The 20,892-nt window shown below is 43.4% G+C and overlaps 1 protein-coding gene across 6 annotated transcripts in view; it reads right to left on the reverse strand.

Annotated features, from left to right (window-relative positions):
• Nucleotides 1-8,214: 8,214 nt before the first annotated feature.
• Nucleotides 8,215-20,892, reverse strand: part of LOC311064970 (mitogen-activated protein kinase kinase kinase kinase 4-like) — a 107,403-nt gene continuing 94,725 nt past the window's right edge. For 4 of the 6 annotated variants that reach the window (XR_014602774.1, XR_014602775.1, XR_014602776.1 and 1 more), the window contains 13 exons: nt 20,340-20,518; nt 19,426-19,543; nt 18,497-18,883; nt 16,646-16,763; nt 15,969-16,136; nt 15,695-15,838; nt 13,781-13,915; nt 12,480-12,580; nt 11,128-11,277; nt 10,333-10,492; nt 9,772-9,911; nt 8,673-9,573; nt 8,215-8,626 (listed from right to left, as the gene is read on the reverse strand). Coding sequence is in view for 2 of the 6 variants with exons in the window: in XM_084085059.1 (XP_083941185.1) it covers nt 9,490-9,573; nt 9,772-9,911; nt 10,333-10,492; nt 11,128-11,277; nt 12,480-12,580; nt 13,781-13,915; nt 15,695-15,838; nt 15,969-16,136; nt 16,646-16,763; nt 18,497-18,883; nt 19,426-19,543; nt 20,340-20,518 (1,884 nt within the window). In the remaining 4 variants the exon portion in view is untranslated. Of the gene's footprint in view, nt 9,574-9,771; nt 9,912-10,332; nt 10,493-11,127; nt 11,278-12,438; nt 12,581-13,780; nt 13,916-15,694; nt 15,839-15,968; nt 16,137-16,645; nt 16,764-18,496; nt 18,884-19,425; nt 19,544-20,339; nt 20,519-20,892 lie in introns of those variants that run through there. The other 2 variants (XM_084085059.1, XM_084085060.1) reach the window with 2 other exon arrangements.

Genomic DNA, 20,892 nt, shown 5'->3' on the forward strand with positions numbered 1-20,892 from the left:
AGTACCAGTGCTTGGAATTGTTATATCATGCATCTAACTCATATGAGCTTAAGTAATTTATTAATAATAATAAACCTTTCATGACATGGCAAACCTTTCATGACATGCCACCTTTCATGACATCAGATGCAGCCCAAAGTGCTTTACATAAAAAAAGAGATCAACAAAAGAAAAATAACACAAACAAGATTAAAAACAATAAGATCAAAAACATGATCAAGAACAAATTACAAGGAGGCAAGATCAAAATTAAAACAATACAAGAAAATTGTAAGAACACAACATCACTACATCACTTTAGAAGGATTACAGACTCTAGACCTATTCAAAAATATATTAGGCTTATCTTCATTTACAGGGGTTAAGCCTGGATTTAACACCTATCCTGCCTTAATTTAGCCAGGATTAGCGATGATTCGGTTTCATGAAAGCTGAATTATCTTGCCAGATTAGTTTATAGTCCGGCTGTTTCGGGCAAAAATCGTGCACTTTACGATAAAAGCATGAAATTTGGCACACAGTTAGGGCATGCCATAAGGAACATTTTTGGCTATAGGGCCATCGCAGATTTGTCCTGTGGTAACTCAGGTTTTAGACCACCTATGATCTTGATTCTGGTGACTAATCCTACATTTTCAAGGATGAGGAATACAGTGGTACTATTTACAACATGCTACCAAGTACCACCTAACTACATATATCTGGCATTCAGTTCATTAAATAATATACTGCTCAAAGAAATGTAGGGAACACTTTGATCCCTTAATTATTTTGAGTTTTCATGAACTGTGTACATACTGCTAACAAAAACTGCTCAAAAGAATTAAGGGATCAAAGTGTTCCCTTAATTATTTTGAGCAGTGTAGTAAACCCATCAAAATATGTAATGATGTAGTACAGTACATGTTTTCAAACTGACACGTGAGAGTCAAGAATGCAGTACTTCACTGTTTCTTTTATTAGTAGTAGTATTGCATAATTATTTTCAATGGACTATTAAGACACAACAAAGGCAGAGTACTCATGAGTCATAGCCTAATGGCATATAGACCAATTATTTGTTTACCAACATTGAGACTGGACGCACAGGTGATTGTTTCACGCAATCAATTCTCAACCTGTTGTTTTGGGGCGCGCTAATTTCAGCACACCCCAACCCCCTCTTGTGTGTTTGCTACTGAGGCGCGTCCTATAGGAGACCTGATAGAATGGGTTTCATTGCACGCATACTGGTTCCGCGCATACTGGTTCTTATCAGTGTGACGTTGTCTGTTAAGGTGTCTATTCAATAAAGCCTGGAGTCTCTGTTATTTGATACTCCAACATCCTCCTGTACTTCCTGATAACTAGTATTTTTCATACTCCCAAAGTTTGTCCTGTGCGATAATTCATACTCATCTGCCAACATGGCTGCCTTTTGTAAATCTTCCACTTTGTGATCTTCCAAATGAGTTTTTATTCCTGGGAAATGCTATTTTTAAACTCCTCTGTTAGGATAAGCTGCCTAAATTGACTATAATCCTGATTCACATTTCGGGCCCGACACTAGCTGTAGTTTACCACCCTCGTAGACCACCGGCTTCGAATGCTATCAATGCATTGAATGGGAGATTATCACGTTTTATCAGACCATTGAATGGGCGAAGTAGGCGAGCTACCGTCTACCCCGCGATTTGTCAGACCATTCATTGGGCGTAATCAGGAGCTACTGACCTACCGACGGAGGCGGAGCAGTCCCCACAACAATATTTACGATTCTGTGCGTATCGGTACATAACTCGAACGGCGCTGAGTAGGCACAGGCGAGCGTCGCACCGCTCCGGACGGCAACTCAGTCGCCTTAGCTCCTTCGGTGGCCCGTCGCGGGGCTCCAGCTCGCCTGAGACTGCGCGCCTCCGTCATGGTCCGAAACCAAAACAACCAAAACCAAAACCGAAACTGAAGTATTTAAGTCATCTCCGTCGGTAGGTCAGTAGCTCCTGATTACGCCCAATGAATGGTCTGATAAAATCGCGGGGTAGACAGTAGGTCGCCTACTTCGCCCATTCAATGGTCTGATAGAACGTGATAATCTCCCATTCTATGCATTGATAGCATCCGAATCAGGTGCGTAGACGTATTTACGATTCTAATATTTTAATCCAGCTTGTGTCGGAATCTTCACTGTTCTTCTTTTGTTTTAAATGAGTTTGAACTGCGCAGCAGCGATTTGGCGGTCGGGAGGTGTATTGCGCATTGAACACACAATGTATCAATACACCTCCCGACCGCCAAATCGCTGCTGCGCAGTTCAAACTCATTTAAAACAAAAGAAGAACAGTGAAGATTCCGACAAGCTGGATTAAAATACTTCTTTATTGAAAGATATACCTCTACGGGGATCACTACTACCCCGCCGAGGTCGTTAACATTTGGGGCTTTGCGGTAAGCACCTTTTATTTTCAATTTGTACATGTTTGGAGTGTCTACGGGGTAAAGTGCAGAAAGTGCTCCCCTCCATGGGACGTGCACCCTACAACTCTCGTAGATTGAAGACGTCAGAATCGTAAATACGTCTACGAGGGTTGTAAACTACAGCTAGCCCGACACCATCAAATGCCATTTCCTTTTGTCTGGCAAATTCTAAATTTCTGGCGATAGGATTCAGGTACCTATTCATAAGCACCCAAAACATTTTTTTTTACTGTCTGATAGTCAGCCGACTTTTCTTCATCTAGAGCTGCATACACCTCTTGAGCTCTTCCTGTCAATGCACTTTGTGCTAGCAGCGACCGATATTGTGAAGGCCACTTTAAGCTGTTTGCCACTTTTTCAAATGACAAAAAAAATACATCAACTTCTTGCTCACAAAACTTGGGCACGAGGCATATACGGCCCACCTCAAATGCTTTCTCACTTTTACCCACCCTGTGCTCCAATTTCTTAATTTCCAATTGGATCCTCAATTTTTCTTTTTCTAGTGCAATACGAGCAAGCTCCTGATCTGTTTCCTCCCTTTCCTTGACTCTCACTTGCTCGAGCGTTACTCGTTGTAACTCCACTGATGACAACTGCTGTCGAGTGGCGTTATCAAGCGGTTCTCCCCCCACCCGTTGCACCAAGATCTCCAACATTTCTCCCTTCTTCATCTTAGGCGTTAATACCACTTCTAAATGCTCGGCCACTCGCCGTAAATCATCTTTTTTCAGCTCATACCACTCGCTGAGCCTGCGATTTTTTTCTAAAATGTCTCGGGCGTAAATTCACCACCCATGTCTACTTTTACTGGTTAACTCCTCGGCTACTAATTATATAACAAACAAACTACCCAAATAAACGGTTCAGTAAAGACGAGCCCCCATTTGTCACGGGCTATTCCTACCGGCTCGCTAAACACCATAGATAGGAGCTACCCTGACCTTGAGTGAGTGAGTGAGTGAGTGAGTGAGTGAGTGTGTGTGTGTGTGTGTGTGTGTGTGTGTGTGTGTGTCAAACTAAAACAATATGGCATTGTTCCCCCCACGTCAACAACCCCTTAGATCCACTCACCTACTGGCTACGGCCAGCTCTGGCGTTGGCCCACACAGCCGGAGGCCCGGAGCGAGATGCTGGATCTTTCGCTGTTCAGGTGCGGGGACACCGGGACAACCCGCTTTCTTTTTATGGTATTTTTATTATGGGGTCAGGCTGCCAGCATGGCTCCTGTTCTTCAAGTACGCGAAGCTCCACTCTTCTCAATTCATCCAGAAACTACAAGGCACAGTAGGACAGCGCTATCTATCCGTCGCTTATCTTCTAAATCTTTAGTTGAGATGTGGCCTCCGTGTGTACTGTATACAGAATATTACTGACTCCCAAACCGCAACTCGTAACAACCGCGCCGCCACGCTCTTCAAACACTTCCTCCTCCTGCCCTTGCGTGATGACGTTCACTTATATAGCCGTACCTCCAGTGGCCGCCGTTGTGACGTACAGACACAGTGCCAAAACAATAAATGAAAATAAACAAAACATGTGTGCAGGATGTGAAAAGATATGTATGTATGTGTGCCTACATTGCCCACTGCACAATATCCTAACAACGACGCTTTATTAGCAAGACAGTCTTTTATTATATTATTCCTCATTTTGCTGGTTTCCCCTAAAACCCCTTTTATACTGTTACAGAGTACAACTGCCTTACAATCTCTGCTGATGATATGGCCATAGCTGAATGGTTAGAGAGCCTGCCTGGCAAGCCATTACATCCCAGGCCTCAGCAATGTGTGAAAGTGTCCCTGAACAGGACACTTACAAGAATAGTTCACCCCAAAAAAAGTCTTATTTTCTATCAATTACACACTCCATGAAGCCTTGAATTCATGGAGATTTTTTTTTGTTTTTGACACATTCCTGAGCACAGACTCAGACATATTGGTTGGATGCATGGCACATATAATAGGCTATCGCATTGTAGATTAGTAGGCAATAATTCCAATATTCACTATACACTCCTCATGTTTAAGCCTAACTGAATATTTATGGACTTGTATATAAATTGTATATATTTTTGGACAACTTGTGCATTTCATTTGTCGGCAATACTTTGCCACGCTTTCTCCCTGGATCCATTTATTGCGGCCGTGTTTCCTTTCTTGCTTATTATACATTTTACTTCCTCGTATGATTCCGGGGAGACATCAACTTTCTCTTTTGGGTCTTGAGTCAAGACCCAGTGAGTCCCAGACTCAGTCCCAGAAATTTGATGTCTCCCCGGGAGTCTGGGTCTTGACTCAAGACTCTTTTGGGTCTTGGGACTCAAGGACACAAGCCTCAAGCCACTGCCATTTAGAACAGTGGTTCACAACCTTTTTCATGCCAAGGACCCCTAAATTGATATACATTTGGCCGCGGACAATGACAGAATGACGCAATGACATACAGTAGTGGCCGTCGGACCATTAGCCCGCCTCCTCGTCCATTCACGCGGGCAGGCAGTTAATCACCACCGTATCCATTCAGCAGAGTGACCCTCGCCTATATAGTGATGCAAATGTATGCCTGTCTTCATGGGGTACCAGGAGTGCCAGGGGTGGGGGTCCGGGCCATCACCTGTACTCACCTGGCATAAAAGGGGCTCTGAGAGCAGCTTGAGCCATTCATTACTAAACTACAACATGAAGAGACCACTGCTGAAGAATTGATTGATTGATTATACTTACATATTGTTTTTATTAACGTTTTTCAGTTTTGTAGTCAGTGTGTGTAGTGTTGTTGTTAACTTGTTTCCCCCGTAATTCCTGGGAACGCCACTGTTCCATGAGCTGCTGCAGTGCTGCTGTTCAGCCACAGAGAAGAACACAGCTCTGGTTTTGGGCTCCATGATTGGTCAAGTTCAAGGATTCTGCTATCGACTTTCATGGTCTTTTATAGGAATACGTGAAGCCTGGCTTTACCATCGACACAGCCTGGCTTTACAAGGTCTAGCTCGACAAAGTCGCTCCTTTTCAGCCTGGCTTGGCGTTCATGGAACGGAATAAACCAGGCTGTACGGACCAGACTTTGTCAAACCTGGATTTGACTTAAATCCAGGCTTATTGTCTCCGCCAGGAGCCTATGTTTTTGTTCTCGTCCGCGTGTCCACCAAGCTAACATTGGTCAAGCTTCACGTGACACCTGACAATATGTTGAAAGGGTGTGCTTTGATTGGCTAGCGAGACGCATGATGAAATAGAGGCCTATAAATAGGTTTGTCACTTCAAAAGATCATTTATATCTTTTGAAGTGAGGTAAGACAGGATTAATCAGGAACAGTACTGGCGGAGACCTGTGCTCCGAGGAGCACATTTTCTAGTTTAATTCTCCTTTCGTGTAATAGGCCCATGGTTTCGGCAACTGTGACATCATACTGTATCATCATCACTGCCTGCCTTGCGATTGGCTGAATGCAAGAACGAGGCAACAAGGACACCACCCCCAATGGGGGCACAGTCACATTCAAATACAGCCCGAAACAGTAGCAGTAGCCTTGGTGGCGTGCCTAACTAATCATTAGACTATCAGCTCCAACCTTTTCCATTGACATGAATGGGAAAATGGGACAGCTCCCACTCACATATTTTTCTCTCGGAAACTGTAAGGCCTACAGTTACCAAACTTGGTAGAGAGGTTTACAGTCCAGAGGCCTATGCAAGAAATAATAATTACACCAGTCAGCAGAGGCTGCATATTTAAATTACTTTTCATAGTTTATTCAAAGAAAAAAGACCTTCAGGAAAATACAGGGCATTCCTGTCATACACAGAGCACATAAGTTAGAGTAGCATGGCAGAAACACTTAAGGAGAAAAACAATAAAAACATGTCAAACCGGCATGTAAAGCCTGCGAGAGAAGAACGATAATGTTTCCACATCCAAATGAACCATACATTTAATTCTGAGAGTACAAAAGTAGCCAAATAGGCCACATTATGGGTCCATTTGATTACATTTCTACACTCTCAAAGTTAAATTAACACTCAGGATTACTGTATACAATGTGTGTTCTTTATTGACCTGTAAGTAAGTTATTGAATTTGGGGATATTGAATTTTGGGATAAAGCGTGGCAATGGCCAAAAAAATTATGCAAAATTAACTTTTTTTAAGAAAAGTGCAAAAACAAAAAGAAAGCAAAGATGCTTATGAATACAACATAAATATGATGCACATTAGTGTAACAAAACAGTGTTTCTGTAAACATTTTTTGTCCACCTAGGGTTGAGTGTTAGAATATTAAACCACCACATATTCACCAAATACATAAAACTTACAGAAACAACGCAGAATCAACTATCGTTAAGCTTCTCGACCTAGCTCTAAAACGCAAGATTACACAATGCTTCAAGTTAAATCTTTAAAATGCATTTCCAAGTAGTGGTTTCCATAACACGTCTATACTTCTTTTTCTTATTAAAGTTTGCCCTCTTAGCATTCCCCCCCCTCCAAATCAGAGATACATTTTTTATATAGGCAAATGATTTCCACATGTTCCTACATAAGTGAATAAAACAAGGGACTGTGGAAACTTTTAATACATACTGTAGACCTCAGACAATACAGCACTGGGGTCCAATTTTCTATTGGCTTCTTCAAACAGGGAAAAGTTGGTGAAAAACAATTATTGATTGTACTGACTTGTACACACACACACACGTGTGTGCGTGCGATTGTTTTCATGGAAAAACATGGGAGGGGTTACTTTACTTGTGAAGTCAGAGTAGACACTGAGATGGACTTTGGCCCTTTTTGAGTGAACTATGTTCCATCCTTCGCTGAAGCAGGGTTTCTTGGGAAATGGAGAAAACTCCACCTGTCTGTGAATGGCAGGTGTGAATGTTGATATTGCAGTCCATTGATCAGTCTTTCACATAAACAGACTACTTAGAAAGTAAGGGCGTGTGGTGAGGGAAAAACAAAGATTCACTCCCAAAAACTGGGTATTCGTCTTCACTTTTTTCACAAAAGACGAAATGTTCTGCTTGTATCTTTCCGCAGTAACGCATCATCACAAGAAAAGGACAGAGCACCCGACGCTTGAGTGGGAGCCTGAATTAAGTGTTTGAACTTTGAGCAAAAAGGCTTTACATCCCTTCCACCACTGATAGAAATGACTTATATTGTCAGTGTGAGGAGGATCTCACACATTAGATTCTAGAAGCATCTCTGGCAAACCTCGTACAGCGTGGTTTGCCCACTGGAAATCTTACATCTTATGGAGAGGCTGTTGTTTTCCACTGTGTTAAACTTTGAAATTGAACATCTAAAGTTGATCACTTGTGAAAAGAGAATAATAATCATGTCATGCCTTGGACCATCACACAGTATTTTCTGTCTACATTCTTGACACTTAGTGCATTGCATTCATAAACATGATACAAAAGAAAAGTTACGAAAACAGAGAGAGAAACTCCACCTTTCCTGCTATCTGCAATTGGAAAAAAACTAAACAAAACAAAACATTGCTGACCATGTGTAACCATCCTGCTACAAAAACTTACATTTATGACAACACGACCTCCATCCTTGCCTGTTGGCCCTTTTACAAGCACACACACATACTAATCACCTTTGACGTTTTAGCACGTTCTTTTCTTGTCTTTTTTTTTTGTTATATCTGACTCTTCACAGCAGTACTAGATCCTCAAGCTCAGGACGCTCATGACCGCTCACCCCATGACCAACAGGAAAAGATAAACATGAGCACTGACACTACCCATGAGATTAAATGAACTTTTATTATACATAGACACCATTATTTTATTTTTTTGGACCGCACCCACTTCTAGCTCCTTCGACTTCTCCAGAGACAAAACAAAAACAAAAACATGGTTCTGTGGGTTTCGGAGTTAAAAGCAAGCAAACTGTGGACCATGTTTAAATGTGTGTAAATCTTTTAAAAACAAAGTAAAAGACATGTTAAACTCCACATAATTACACTTATCTTTAGGGAATAATAATAATAATTCAAAAAAATACTATTCTGAAATCCATCTGGTTGAACATCTCTTTCTCTCTCTCTCTCACATAGATTCCCCTTTAAGAATGCCTGCCCAAACAGCACAATACTCAACAAGGTACACACGTCTGTTGTGCCCTCCCCGACATACTACCAGAGTTACGGTAACAACCTCTACACGGTAACAATGGTGCATCTATATAAATGCACCATTTAACCTCTAGGCTCCTCCCACCCACTATGAGCACGTCCATTGGCTGCCTTGCTCCCTTTTCCCCTCCCTCTTTCTCTCTTTTCTCTGACTGACGGCTTCAACCTCTAACCAGCAGTCAGCAGTCATTGGACCAAACAGAAATACAGTACATTTACATACACTACTGTAGCATTAATACTGGAGACTCCGCCCTCGTGCCCCCTTATAAACGCTATAAACAGGGACGAGGGAAGAGTAGGGGGCTCTTGAAAGATGCAGAGTTGCAGAGAGTAATAGTAGTAGCAGTAGCTAGAAGACCCCAAGCTCGTTGGCCAGTCCCAGGAAACAAGAAAAATTGCAGACGCAGAGGTCATGCATCGGCACGGTATCGACCTACGCCACGTGCCCAACAATCTGACAAGCACCAAGAAAATGGGGCAAATAATCGCCTTCACCCCCCCTCTTCATAATTCACATTTAATTTTCCACTCTATATTTTTTTTCTTCTGTTCATCCTTGATTAACGTAAAATTCGTATTATGTATACATTTCGTCATATCTGGTGTTTCGCGGCCTAGGGGCGACTACTACGCATCTTTGACCGGCTGTCGGGTGTCATGGTGACAAGCAGGAGCCCCGGTGCTCAGCTGGAGCAGGGCAGCAGCCCCGGATTGCCATTGCAGGTGTTCTACTTGTTGAAGCCTATTCGGGGTGGGTTGGTTTGTTGGTTGGCTGGCTTTTTGGTTGTCCGTTGGCTTGAACGTGGAAAGGACTTCGACGGTGAGTTTTTTTTTTGTTGGGGGGATCCAGTGTTAGCGAGGGAGAAGTAGGGTCCCGGGCCTCTACCAGCTGAGGAGGTTGGTGCGTCCCAGGGTCATGAAGTAAACCTGGCTAGAGCCACCGGATCGCACCGAGGCAAAGAACACCTTATGGAGGGACAGAGACCAACATTTAGCATACTTTTTTTTCATGAAGTAATTTTTCAAAAAAGCGAAAATAGACAATCAATCTACGATGCGTTGCGAGCTTGTAGATTGGCTATTTCACTAGTTTGGGTCCCCGGGGACACATAAAATTTAACTTTTGGGAAACAGTGAAACAGTGCACTGAGCTACGGCAAGTACCTTGTCATTTCTCTCACAGAGGAACTTCAGTCTCTGGGCTCTCTTGTGCATGAAGACTCCGTCGAGATGACCGGTCTCCACAGAGCGGATCTCGATGGCCTTCTCTCCCCAGCCCATGATCTGGTTAGAACGGATGTAGGCTGGAGGGGAGAGAGAACCAACAGCAGTGAGACTGAGACAGATCATTATGCTCATACGTACATTATCATGGGAGACTCTTAAGGTTCCATTTTCACACTTTCAGGGTTAAATTCAAGCTGCACTTTGTAACTTCTTTTGTGTGATTTCAATGTTATCTGTGTCATACATTTTTGGAATAAGAAATAGAGGATCTTAGGTTAGGGTTTAGAAGGCGTTTTTTAAAATCGGCCTCAGGTCTAAATGGGTTAAGTACAAGTACTCGAGTGTCTACCACTGCAGCATCATTCATGGCACACAATCACTCACCCACTGAGGTGGGCATCTCCCCCCACTGAGCATCATTCATGGCACACACTCACTTGCCCACTGAGGTGGGCATTTCCCCCCACTGAGCATCATTCATGGCACACACTCACTCACCCACTGAGGTGGGCATCTCCCCCCACTGCAGCACCACGTCCTTGGTGATGCGTCCGTAGGTGTTGACGTAGACGCCCTCGTCCTCGTAGCAGACCAGCAGCTCGATGCCGTCCGTGTTGGGCAGGATGATGATGGCGTGGGACTGGATATGGGTCGTGATCTGAACGAGGTAAGCCAATAAGAATGCAGAGATTTTAATCGTACTCAACTCTGTAACTTGGCTAAATAATTTAGGTCTGTGAAATATGAAGTACGTACTGTATGTGTGGGCAGGTAGAAGTTGTGTGTGTGAAGTGGTGGACAGTAACGGAGTAAATGTCCTTGAGTACTGTACTTAAGTACAGATTCTGAGGATCTGTACTTTACTTGAGTATTAGATTTTTTAGTACATTTCCAAGACAAATATTTTACTGGAAGGCTGTAAAGTACTGAGTACCTTTAGGTTGGCTGTTTATTTTTTTCTTCCCTAAAATGCAATTGGACACACTTCTGCTCTCACACTAGCTGTGTTTCTGGCTTCTCTTTACTTCTACTTTTACTTTTAGTATTTTTCAAAGCATGTACTTTTGAATACTTAAGTATATTTAAAAGCAATGACTAAGTAGACTAGTCAGAGTAAATTTGAGCAGGAGTATCTGTACTCTCAAGTACTGGGGTCGAGTACTTTGTGCGTGTGTGTGTGTGTGTGTGTGTGTGTGTGTGTGTGTGTGTGTGTGTGTGTGTGTGTGTGTGTGTGTGTGTGTGTGTGTGTGTGTGTGTGTGTGTGTGTGTGTGTGTGTGTGTCTTGGCACGTACGTGTGTGGGCAGGTAGATGTCGTAAACGGCTCCAGAGTCAACATCCACAGCATGGAAGCCTGAGCAGGAGCCATAGATGACCTTTAACCTCTGGCCCTCTTCCACTGTCAGGTCAACCAGTAGGGGCTTGTGAACCAGGTCACCAAATGACTAAAAATAGAAACAGAAAGATATTGATTAACCACTTAAACCCTCTAGACTTAGGGTTTACGCTGGCTCTGTACCTGGACCGCTTTTTCCACGTCTACAGCAAATCTCTTCTCCCAAAATAGCCGTCTCCCTAGAATAATCTCCCTAGAATATGGATGCTGGGGTTAAACAGTTAGATCACCACCAACATATTAGTGACTTGGCCAGGTAAAGCAGGAGGAGCTACAGGTCCATTTGGTTCCATTTGTACACTCTCAGTTAAATTAACACTCAGGATATTACTGTGCAGGAGGCGCTATAATAAAGTAGAAGTTCACAAAATGAATCTAATAACTATTTAAAAAAGCCATGCTACACTATGTCCTCCAATGTAAAAAAAAACATTTAAAAAAAATGCAATGCTACACTATGTCCTCCATTGTACATAACATTAAAAACAATGCCATGCTACACTATGTAGTCCAAAGGTCTCCGCCAGGTCCAGCAAAGTTTGGAATCCAGTCACAGATGGAAATGGGCATGGCTTATTTAGGGAGTTGCGTAATAATCTAAGGGGAAAATAATTTGGATTGTATGACCTATGGTTCAAGAGCAAAACAATGAAAAACGCATGTGCGTGCAAAGTTTCACAGCACTCGTTCATGACTTGAGGCATTTTGTTCAAAACGGGCCACTCCTGCAAACTTTGGAAGCCAATCAGGATCGAATATAAAAAAATCTGACAGATCCGTCTTGATCACCTGACTATAGATATAATGTGTACCGATTTGGACAAACTCTAGGAGCAACAAAAAAAAAAGTTTTGCAAAAATCGACCTCCTGAACGATAAAAAAAAATTGGTGTGGAAGTTCTTCATTGGCCTTCTGGCCTAGTTTCACACCGAACAGTCCAAAAGTGGCAGAGATTAGCCACACACACACACACCCCCACAGTCTCGGCCATGCCATCGGCCTGGCGGAGACAAAAATGCTACACTATGTTTTCCAATGTAAAAAACATTGTTTTTAAAATGTCATGCTACATTATGTCGTCTAATGTAAAAACCATACCAAAAAAATGCCATGCTACACTATGTTTGTCGTCCAGTGTGTCAGACAAGCAAATGAGCACTATGTTCCATAATTACTCATTGACATGTAATTAATACGTTTGAGTTAAACCTTTTTTGATGGATAAAAACGGATTGTCTTTATGCAGTCACCTTGAAGGCCATAAACTTATGGTACGGTTTGGGCGCCCAGGCATAGACCTCCACAGAGTTCTTCAGGGCCAGCACCAGGAATTTGATCCTCTCATATTTCACTGGGGAACAAAATAAAAGGCACACATGAGAACACTGTAACAGCATATTGATCACTGTGAAGCATCCATATGGGCGTCACCTTGGCACATGGAGAGCTAATTCAACCAATGGGATTCACCAAAGTGCCCCTGAGCAAGACACAACAACCAACCAATAATCAAGACTCTCTCAATCATCAAGACCTCTGGACAAGGATGTAGTCACTGTTGGGCAGTATCCTTGAATTTCCATATTTACATTTTGGGGGGAAATTAACACATCACCCGCCAAAGTATTAAACATCGTTTGTTATCCCCTTCCCAGCGGCATTACCTTAATCCGATGATATTTGAAACGCCGTGGAAGCGACATTGTGTTCCAAAAAAACAAAAAAAATAGTCCCTGTGAGGCGGAGGGATCTGTGTATTCACAGGAACCACGACATTCAAACCACGATCCGCCATTTTGGGGCCGTGGCCTGGTGAAAACGGTGTTTTTCAATAAAAAAAAACGCAACTGAGTTACAGATGTTTTTCTGAAAATCCCATAGGCAGGCTGGATGGAAGTGACATTTTTTTAAATGATGTCACATCAACATACTTCTTCTCTGAGTGACGATGGATCATCCCAGAGCTGCGTTACGGTGCCTAAAACAGCGTGCCTATTTTTTTTAATAGAACGACTTTATGCGTCTTGGCGAGTAAGTGCGCTATTTAATAGAACGACTTTATGCGTCCATGGCGGGAAATCAGTTAATGTCCTACCTCGTCATGGGGCCCACAAAAGTAACAAAAAAAAAACGATCTACAGTACAAGCTCACAACGCACTGCGACATGGCATGTTGTGATCTTGTAGATCTTGTGACTAAATAACAACTATACATTTGATCCATTGGAACACAGGTTATTTTCCCCCCATTTACTGAAAAGTAAAGGTCCTTACATACCGGCGAATATAGCGAATATACGCAAAATTCGGACTCGTTCCGAATAATTAAAAGACGCTTTTTCGCTTCGCTTTTTCGCTTTTCCGCTCCATGTACGGAGCCATTGACTTTATAAGGTTTTTAAAAAAAACGCATTATTCGCACGAAAAAATCGCCCCGGTGTGTAAGGACCTTAACAGTTTTGGACATACAGTACAAGGTTTCCACAGCGCCTGGACTGGTCACAAAACAGTTGATTTAACACTATGAATGTACCAAACATTAGTTACATACCAACTTTGTAATGAACGCAGCCCTCCAGCTCTCCAACGGTGGTCCAGCCCTGTTTCTTCTCTACTTCTGGGTCGTTGTGAAGTATCTTGTTCCTGAGCCATGACAGGTAGTACACGCGCAACTTGTTCTTTTTACCTGAGGGAGGGAAGGATGGATGGACGGACAGACGGACGGACGAATCAGGGGGAAAGGTGGAATATGGGGTAGAGTGGGAGAAACAGAAGCAGGTGGTTAGACAGGTAGGCAATGAATATATATATGTAGGCTTTGAATATATACATTTTAACTCAAATCTTTGCTTCTGGGGGTCCTTCACATGAAAACGTTTGAGAACCACTGATATAGAAACATAAGTTATTCAGAAAACTGTTTGTATTTAGAAAACTTTTGTAGAAACGGCCTCAGGTCTTAATGGGTTAAAACACCCTTCCAGTGCTTACAGTCACGGTGTTACATGCACTGGTTGAGAATATGCACACATAGTCACCAAAGAAGAAAGGTGTTTTCCTGATAAATGTTGTCTTCAGGATTTAAGAATCAGGAATTATGTGTTCAAGCTGAAGTATTCAAAAAGTAACCATAAAAAAGAAACCCTTCAGCGTAGTACAGATGGACTAAGGCAAAATAAAATATCTCGCCTGAATAAAGTTGTTAGGCCAAGTCCTAAAAATCTGAGATTTGCGAAACGGCGTGAAAGGAGCACCCACACACTTGCAACGTGTTGCAGACATGTTATAAGCTTGTAGATAGCATATATTCACTGCGTGACAAGCATAGAAGACATGCTGGCTTCAATGGAATCCAAATGACTGAAATCACTCGTGGTGACGGAGAACTTTAATCCATGAGTACACCATTTTTAACAGGGCAAACTTGAGGTGTACAGTACATAGTTGAGATGGTTTTGGCTTTTTCAGAATCCTCTCGTCACTAGAATGCTCCTCCTGGTAACCGCAGCAACGCTTAAAAAAAGCAAACAGACCCTTTACACAGTAAAATCCTCAGTGTTAATGTATCCATTTGTAACTCTGACACTCCGTTTACATTGCCCAGCGCATGGCGCAAAAGATTAACTTCAAGTTTCTATGTATTGTCTATGTAAACGAGCGTTTCAAGCTTTTCTTTAGCGTCGTGGAGCTGGACAGTAAAATGCGTCACTTAAAACCTCCCACGAGTTAAATTAATGTTTTACATTGTATTGACACGCAAACAAGGTTTACTCAAAATCCGTTTAGCTACAGTAGAAACACGGTTGGGACACCCACCTGTGACAACACTGCCTGATGACAGACAAGGACAGTGTGTGTGTGTGTGTGTGTGTGTGTGTGTGTGTGTGTGTGTGTGTGTGTGTGTGTGTGTGTGTGTGTGTGTGTGTGTGTGAGTGAGTGTGTGTGAGTTGGTGTGCACGTGCATGTACTGTCTGTACCTGAAATAGATATAAATAGTACAGATGGGTCATAAGTGCCCTACTTCTGTGTTCCCAGCCACCTAATTTGCTGGGCAACCCAGTGACGCTTAGTGCTATGGGAACAGGCATGCAAAATTATTCTGAATTCAAACAGTGACATGACACGTCAGAGGCACAGCGTTGCTGTGAACAGAAACATCCCGTTCTACTCCGTTCTATTTCTATGCCACTGGTTCTCAAAGTGGAGTCCGGGAACCCCCAGGGATCCTTGAGGGGGTCCAAGGGGATCCCCAGCTAAATTACGTTACATAGCATCATAAACAGTTGAACCATTTTAATCCTCTATAAATCGGCTATTTGAAAATTATAGATTATTTTCACAACACAAATCTTGTGTGGGGGTCCCTGGCCCAAAGAATTTTCAGATGGGGGGGTCCGTGGCCAAATGCATATTAATTTGGGGGGACTTGACACGAAGAAGTTTGAGAATCACTGTTCTATAGTACCTGATATAGTGACGAGGACGTTGAGTCCTTCCAGGACGTCCATCTGCTGGAAACGCCGTCGGCTGATCAGAGGGTACACCTTCCCCTGACCGCTACGATCCAACAGCATCAGTCCACTCTCTGTCCCCACCAGCAAGTTCACCCCTACACACACAATATACATTTTTATTTGATTTTGTTTAAAAAAAAAATAGATTTTTCTCATAATGGTGCACTTATGATGAGTGTTAACAGTATCTATTGACTTGATGATGAGTGTTATGCATCGTCTTACCCCAGAGAGCGGCACACAGTATCTCAGAGTTGAACCTCTTCTTGTACTTGCGTATCTCGGGCGTGTCACTCTGCGGGCGCGTGTTCACTGGGTTGACGTTGACCACCGAGCCCTTCCGAGATGGGTCAGCCCTCAGCGCCTCCGCCAGCCTGGCATCGTTAGCATAACCTAAAAGGGCAAAGGGCAGGGCTTAGGTAGGGGCGTATATGTAGGATGGATGTAGAATTCGACGGGCAGGGGTCAACATTAGAGAGATGTTTGCCTTTGTTTTTCTACAGGTGAACCTTAAGCAGGGTTTATTAACATAAAGTAACCAAAGGGTTACAATGCTTTGCAGAGGAGAATCTGACATTCTTTACACCTTTAAACTTAAAAGCTACAGTATGAAGGTTGACTTAAAAATGACATATGTGCTGTATAAACCAGACACGGTCTAGTAATGGTGCAATCTGTAGCTAGTTTCCAGGATGTGCAGTTTGTGAACAAAGTAGCAATGTTGTGCTTAAACTGCATGAGGTGAGCTGTGAATGGCATCGTAGCGTCAGCGTGTTGACAATGTTTAGATGTTCAGGGTCTGTTCCTGTCAAAAGGCAAGGGATTTATCCCATTGTCCAAATTGCTGTCTTTCTAAACGTCCTTAGATGTGAGGTGGCTCAGGAATTCCCCGTAGGACTTACCGACATTGTTCAAGGCGCTGCCGGTGGATGGAGAGACCTGGAGGAGACGCGGGTCGATGAACGGTGTGAAGGAAGAGGAGGACTTGTGTTTCTGCATGGTGTTACTGCTAGACTGGCTCTACACCGGAAGAAAGCCAAACAAACTCAGTGAAATGAGGGTCTTACTGCGCTACATGGCTTGGAGATCACATCAGAAAATTATTTGTACAATCCTATTGTTTGTTTACATGTGATGCTCGTAGATACATAATCAAAAAGGAAAAAAAAGCAGCTGTGTTGAGAGACAACATGCAGTAGATGACTTGACGAGATGAGCAAACAAACTGAGGACATGCAAATAGAAAAATACAACAGGACTTTGACGAGGAGAAATGATACACTGAGGAAACATTTGAACAGGCAAAAACAAGGGGCTTCATGGTGGAGGGTAAAACAAATGGAATGCTCCAACCCAAAAGAGGGAAAAAAAGAGGAAGGACAATTAAAATACCTGCCGTCCTCCTCCTAACCGTTCCCCTCGCTGTCAAACGTTATCTGGGGAATATGAGTCTTTGAGTAATTTACTGAACAGGAGTACATGAGCTTCAGATGAATCTCAGGGGGTTTGCTTGGACGAATAATGATGGCAGAGGATCCAGCAAATATTGCTATCAGCTAAGTCAACTAGGCCTATTTTGAGCCTAACAAAACTCACTCTGTAGACATTGGTTCAATCGTTCGTTAAACATCGGCCACTTTTCTCTTACAGTATGCCACCAGTGTGATGCAAGAGCTAAATGGCCGGCATGTGAGGTTCTCATAATGTATTTGTTTGAGATTTATTTTTGTCTGTGTAAAGGTAATAGTGTTCCTAAATGTAAATATTCTTCTTTTAAAAAACGTCTCAAAAAGTGTCCCTCCACCGTCATCTGGTTAATAGAAGCTTGTGTCAGTAGAGGAAAGTGGAACAAGAATTCAGATTGCCAGAGAGGGCTGCCACAAACACTGGCAAACAGCAGAGGGCGCTCCAAACAATTCCAGGCCATAGGAGGAAGATGTTGAGAAGACCATATCATCACAGCCCCTTAAGCATTGTGGGATTCAACACCTAACCACCATGCACTTTTCTTGTGCACTGCAACCCATGTGTCCCTCGAAAACTAATGATGTAATTTCAACTAAAGAAGGCAGTGCTGGCCACTACGTGAGGGTTATTCTAGTTTTTAACAACTTATATTATGAACTAGCCACATCAATAAAGGCTTTTAAACTTTTTTTCATCAGAAGAGTGCCTTTTTTTTTCCTTTGTTGAAGGTGGTGTCGTCTTTTGCTTCTTTTCTTCTTTTTTTTTTAAATAATAATGCATGGCAGTGATTCTCAAAGTGGGGTCAGGGGACTCCCAGTGGTATTTAAGGGGGTTCCAGGGGGTCCCCAGCAAAATGTGTTAATATAGCATCAAAATCAACGACTTTAATCCCAGTTTATACTTTGGCTATTCAAAATTAGCCATTCTACAAGCTCATAATGTGTTCAAGCGTTGTGAGTTTGTAGATCTGCTATTTTTGAACGTTTTAAACATTAATAATTAATCATTTTGAAACATTTTAACAACACAATTCTATTATGGGGGTCTCTGGCACAAAATCCCTTCAGATGGGGGTCCACGACTAAAGACATATCAATTTGGGGGTCCTAGACATGAAAATGTTTGAGAACCACTGATCTACAGTAATTGTTTATTAGAAATTAGCCTTTACTGTGTTCTACTGGCCATGATGATCCAGACTTCTCGCCACCATTCCTTCTACATCAGGACTGAACGGAAGAGAAAACGCAGCCTTGGCCGAGAGGAGGCGCAAGGGTACAACGTACCTCCATGAGGATGCTGAGTTTATCCAGGGGACTCTGGGGGGACATGGACATGGAGGGGCTGGCGAGGCCGGAGGAGGAAGGGGAGATGGAGGAGGGAGAGGAGGGGGAGGAGGAGGGATGGTGGCTCTGCTGGATCAGGTCGGGGAGGAGGTGAATGCGGCCGGCAAAGCCGTTCCTGTCTGGATGCTGCGGCTGCTGCCCTCCGCCTGGGTGTGGGGGGTGGTGGTGGTGATGGTGGTGTTGGTGGTGGTGTGGGTTGGGGGTGTGGTGGCCTAACCCAGAACCCGGCACAGAGCCGGGACTCGGGGCAAAGCCTGTGAGCAGGCCGGCGGGGCTTTGGCTCTGCCCCGGACTGGGGACAGGGCGCTTTTTGTTGTCACCTGCACTCTGGAAGTACAAAGAGGGATACAGAACCTTGGGTCTAGGTTTGATTCTTACGAGCTGAGAGGAAGGGAAGGTGTTAGCTAGGGAGAAGGGCCAACTACGGCGGCTATTCTAAAGACAGAAAGAGAACTACTGTTAGTATTCCTTCAAACGGTTGTGGTGTCATAATAATACAATGTGATAATTCTATGTGATAGTTTGATTTAAAAAAAATATTTGTAATATATACAGTACAGTGTATGCAGTAGGCTATATGTTAGAATTAATAGATAGTTTATAACCCTGTCCCTTTTAAAAAGCAGCAAATATAAAGTCAGTTTAAAGGCCTTAGTCATACTGTATCTAGTTCAAAACCCAGCCCATCTCTAACTCTGTGCCACCGGCAACAAAACGTCTCCAAGAAAAAGAGAGGATGGTCGAACACAACACAAACGCAGTGGCAAAACATCAGGGAATGGATGGATAAAACACAACACAACGGAAGAACTGAAAGTATTTGATATGCAACGGTTACACACAGTTGCTTTGTCACAGCGTCGCTGTACCTGTCTGACAACCAGCGTGCCATCTTTGCACGGCGTGGATTTTGCGTCACCTTCGCCCTCATCGTGAACAATCATGGTTTTCACCGACTCCGTCTCTCCGTTGCTCAGCCTGGAAGAACTGAAGGAAAGGCTCAGTGTTTTTTTTTAAAGATATTCATTGGGCTTTTTCTGCCTTTATTTGAGAGGAAAGTAAGCTGACAGGAAATGGTGAGAGAGATGGGGGGGATGACACGCAGCAGTCGTCGGGACCTGGAGTCGAACCCGCGACGCGCTGTCGGACTGCATCACCGGCCTATGTGGTATGCGCCTGGACCGCTAGGCCAGCAGGCGCCCCAAGGCTCAATGTTTTTAATACAAACCAATATATTACATTTGTTAGAATATGTTAAACGTCCTATAGACAACAGCTGGCCGCCAGATGTCGCACTCCACTCCTCAACACCTACAGTATGTTGCATAGGGTTCTTATTTCACTGAGTAAGGTCTATAAGGCACCATTCATGCGGCTTTGTTATACATTTGTCCAAATCTGTTCAATAATCTGTGTCTGTCCTTTTGTAGTGATGTGCCGATACAACATTCTTTCAATTCGATACCGATATTTTTGGGGGCGATTTTCCAATACCAGAAGCGGAACCAGAACCGGAAGTATATCATATACTGGCGCACCAGTATGCTATGCTGCATTACCACCCGCCGCGGTTGCGGTTTCTACAAAATTAGGGCTAACATTAAAAAAAAAAGAAATATCGTTACCAAGCGAAGCGATATTCAGACAATGTATCGATATGCACATCACTATAGCTCAGTAGGCGAAGTGTGATGCTAATACTGGCAGGGTTACGGGTTCCATTTATTCATACATACCAATAAATAATGCCAAAAGGGTCAACAGTTAAATGACGTGTACATACACAGCTCTGGAGTCCTCAGGGCCGGAGGTGGACTCTTCCCCTCCTTCCTGATCCACCTCTTCATCATCGTCTTCATCGGTGGTGCCCGAGTCCTCGCTGGATGAAGAGTAGTCCGTCACCTTGTGTGGAGGCCGCACCTCCTCCACTGCACGCAGCTCCTTTGCCAGGGCAGTAAGGTCCTGAAAGGGTCAGAAGACGCAAGGTCAAACTTACTCTTAGCCGTATGACGGTGTCACGCACAGAAAGTAGCCAATCTAACAAGCTTATAGATGGGCCATTTTCAGCGCACGACGCCACCAAGTCAGGCTGTAGGTTATTTTTTTCTCTGCCCTTTCATTTGTGTCCATTCTTCAAGCAAAGGTTTCTTTGCACAAGCCATTTGTGACAGTATTGTCAAAGCAAACATACACAGTGGGTGCATATCATAGTGCGTTTTTCCTTCAGTTAGTCTCTGCTGTAAGGAGGAGATACATGAAACTGCTGAAGAGGAAGTGAGGTCAGAGTCAGACAGGTTCGGCAGCCAGTGAGAAGCCAGCCAGCCTGTGTGAGTAGC

The sequence above is a fragment of the Gymnoscopelus microlampas genome (assembly GCF_963454915.1).
Source record: "Gymnoscopelus microlampas genome assembly, chromosome: 17".
Classification (NCBI taxonomy): Eukaryota; Metazoa; Chordata; class Actinopteri; order Myctophiformes; family Myctophidae; genus Gymnoscopelus; species Gymnoscopelus microlampas.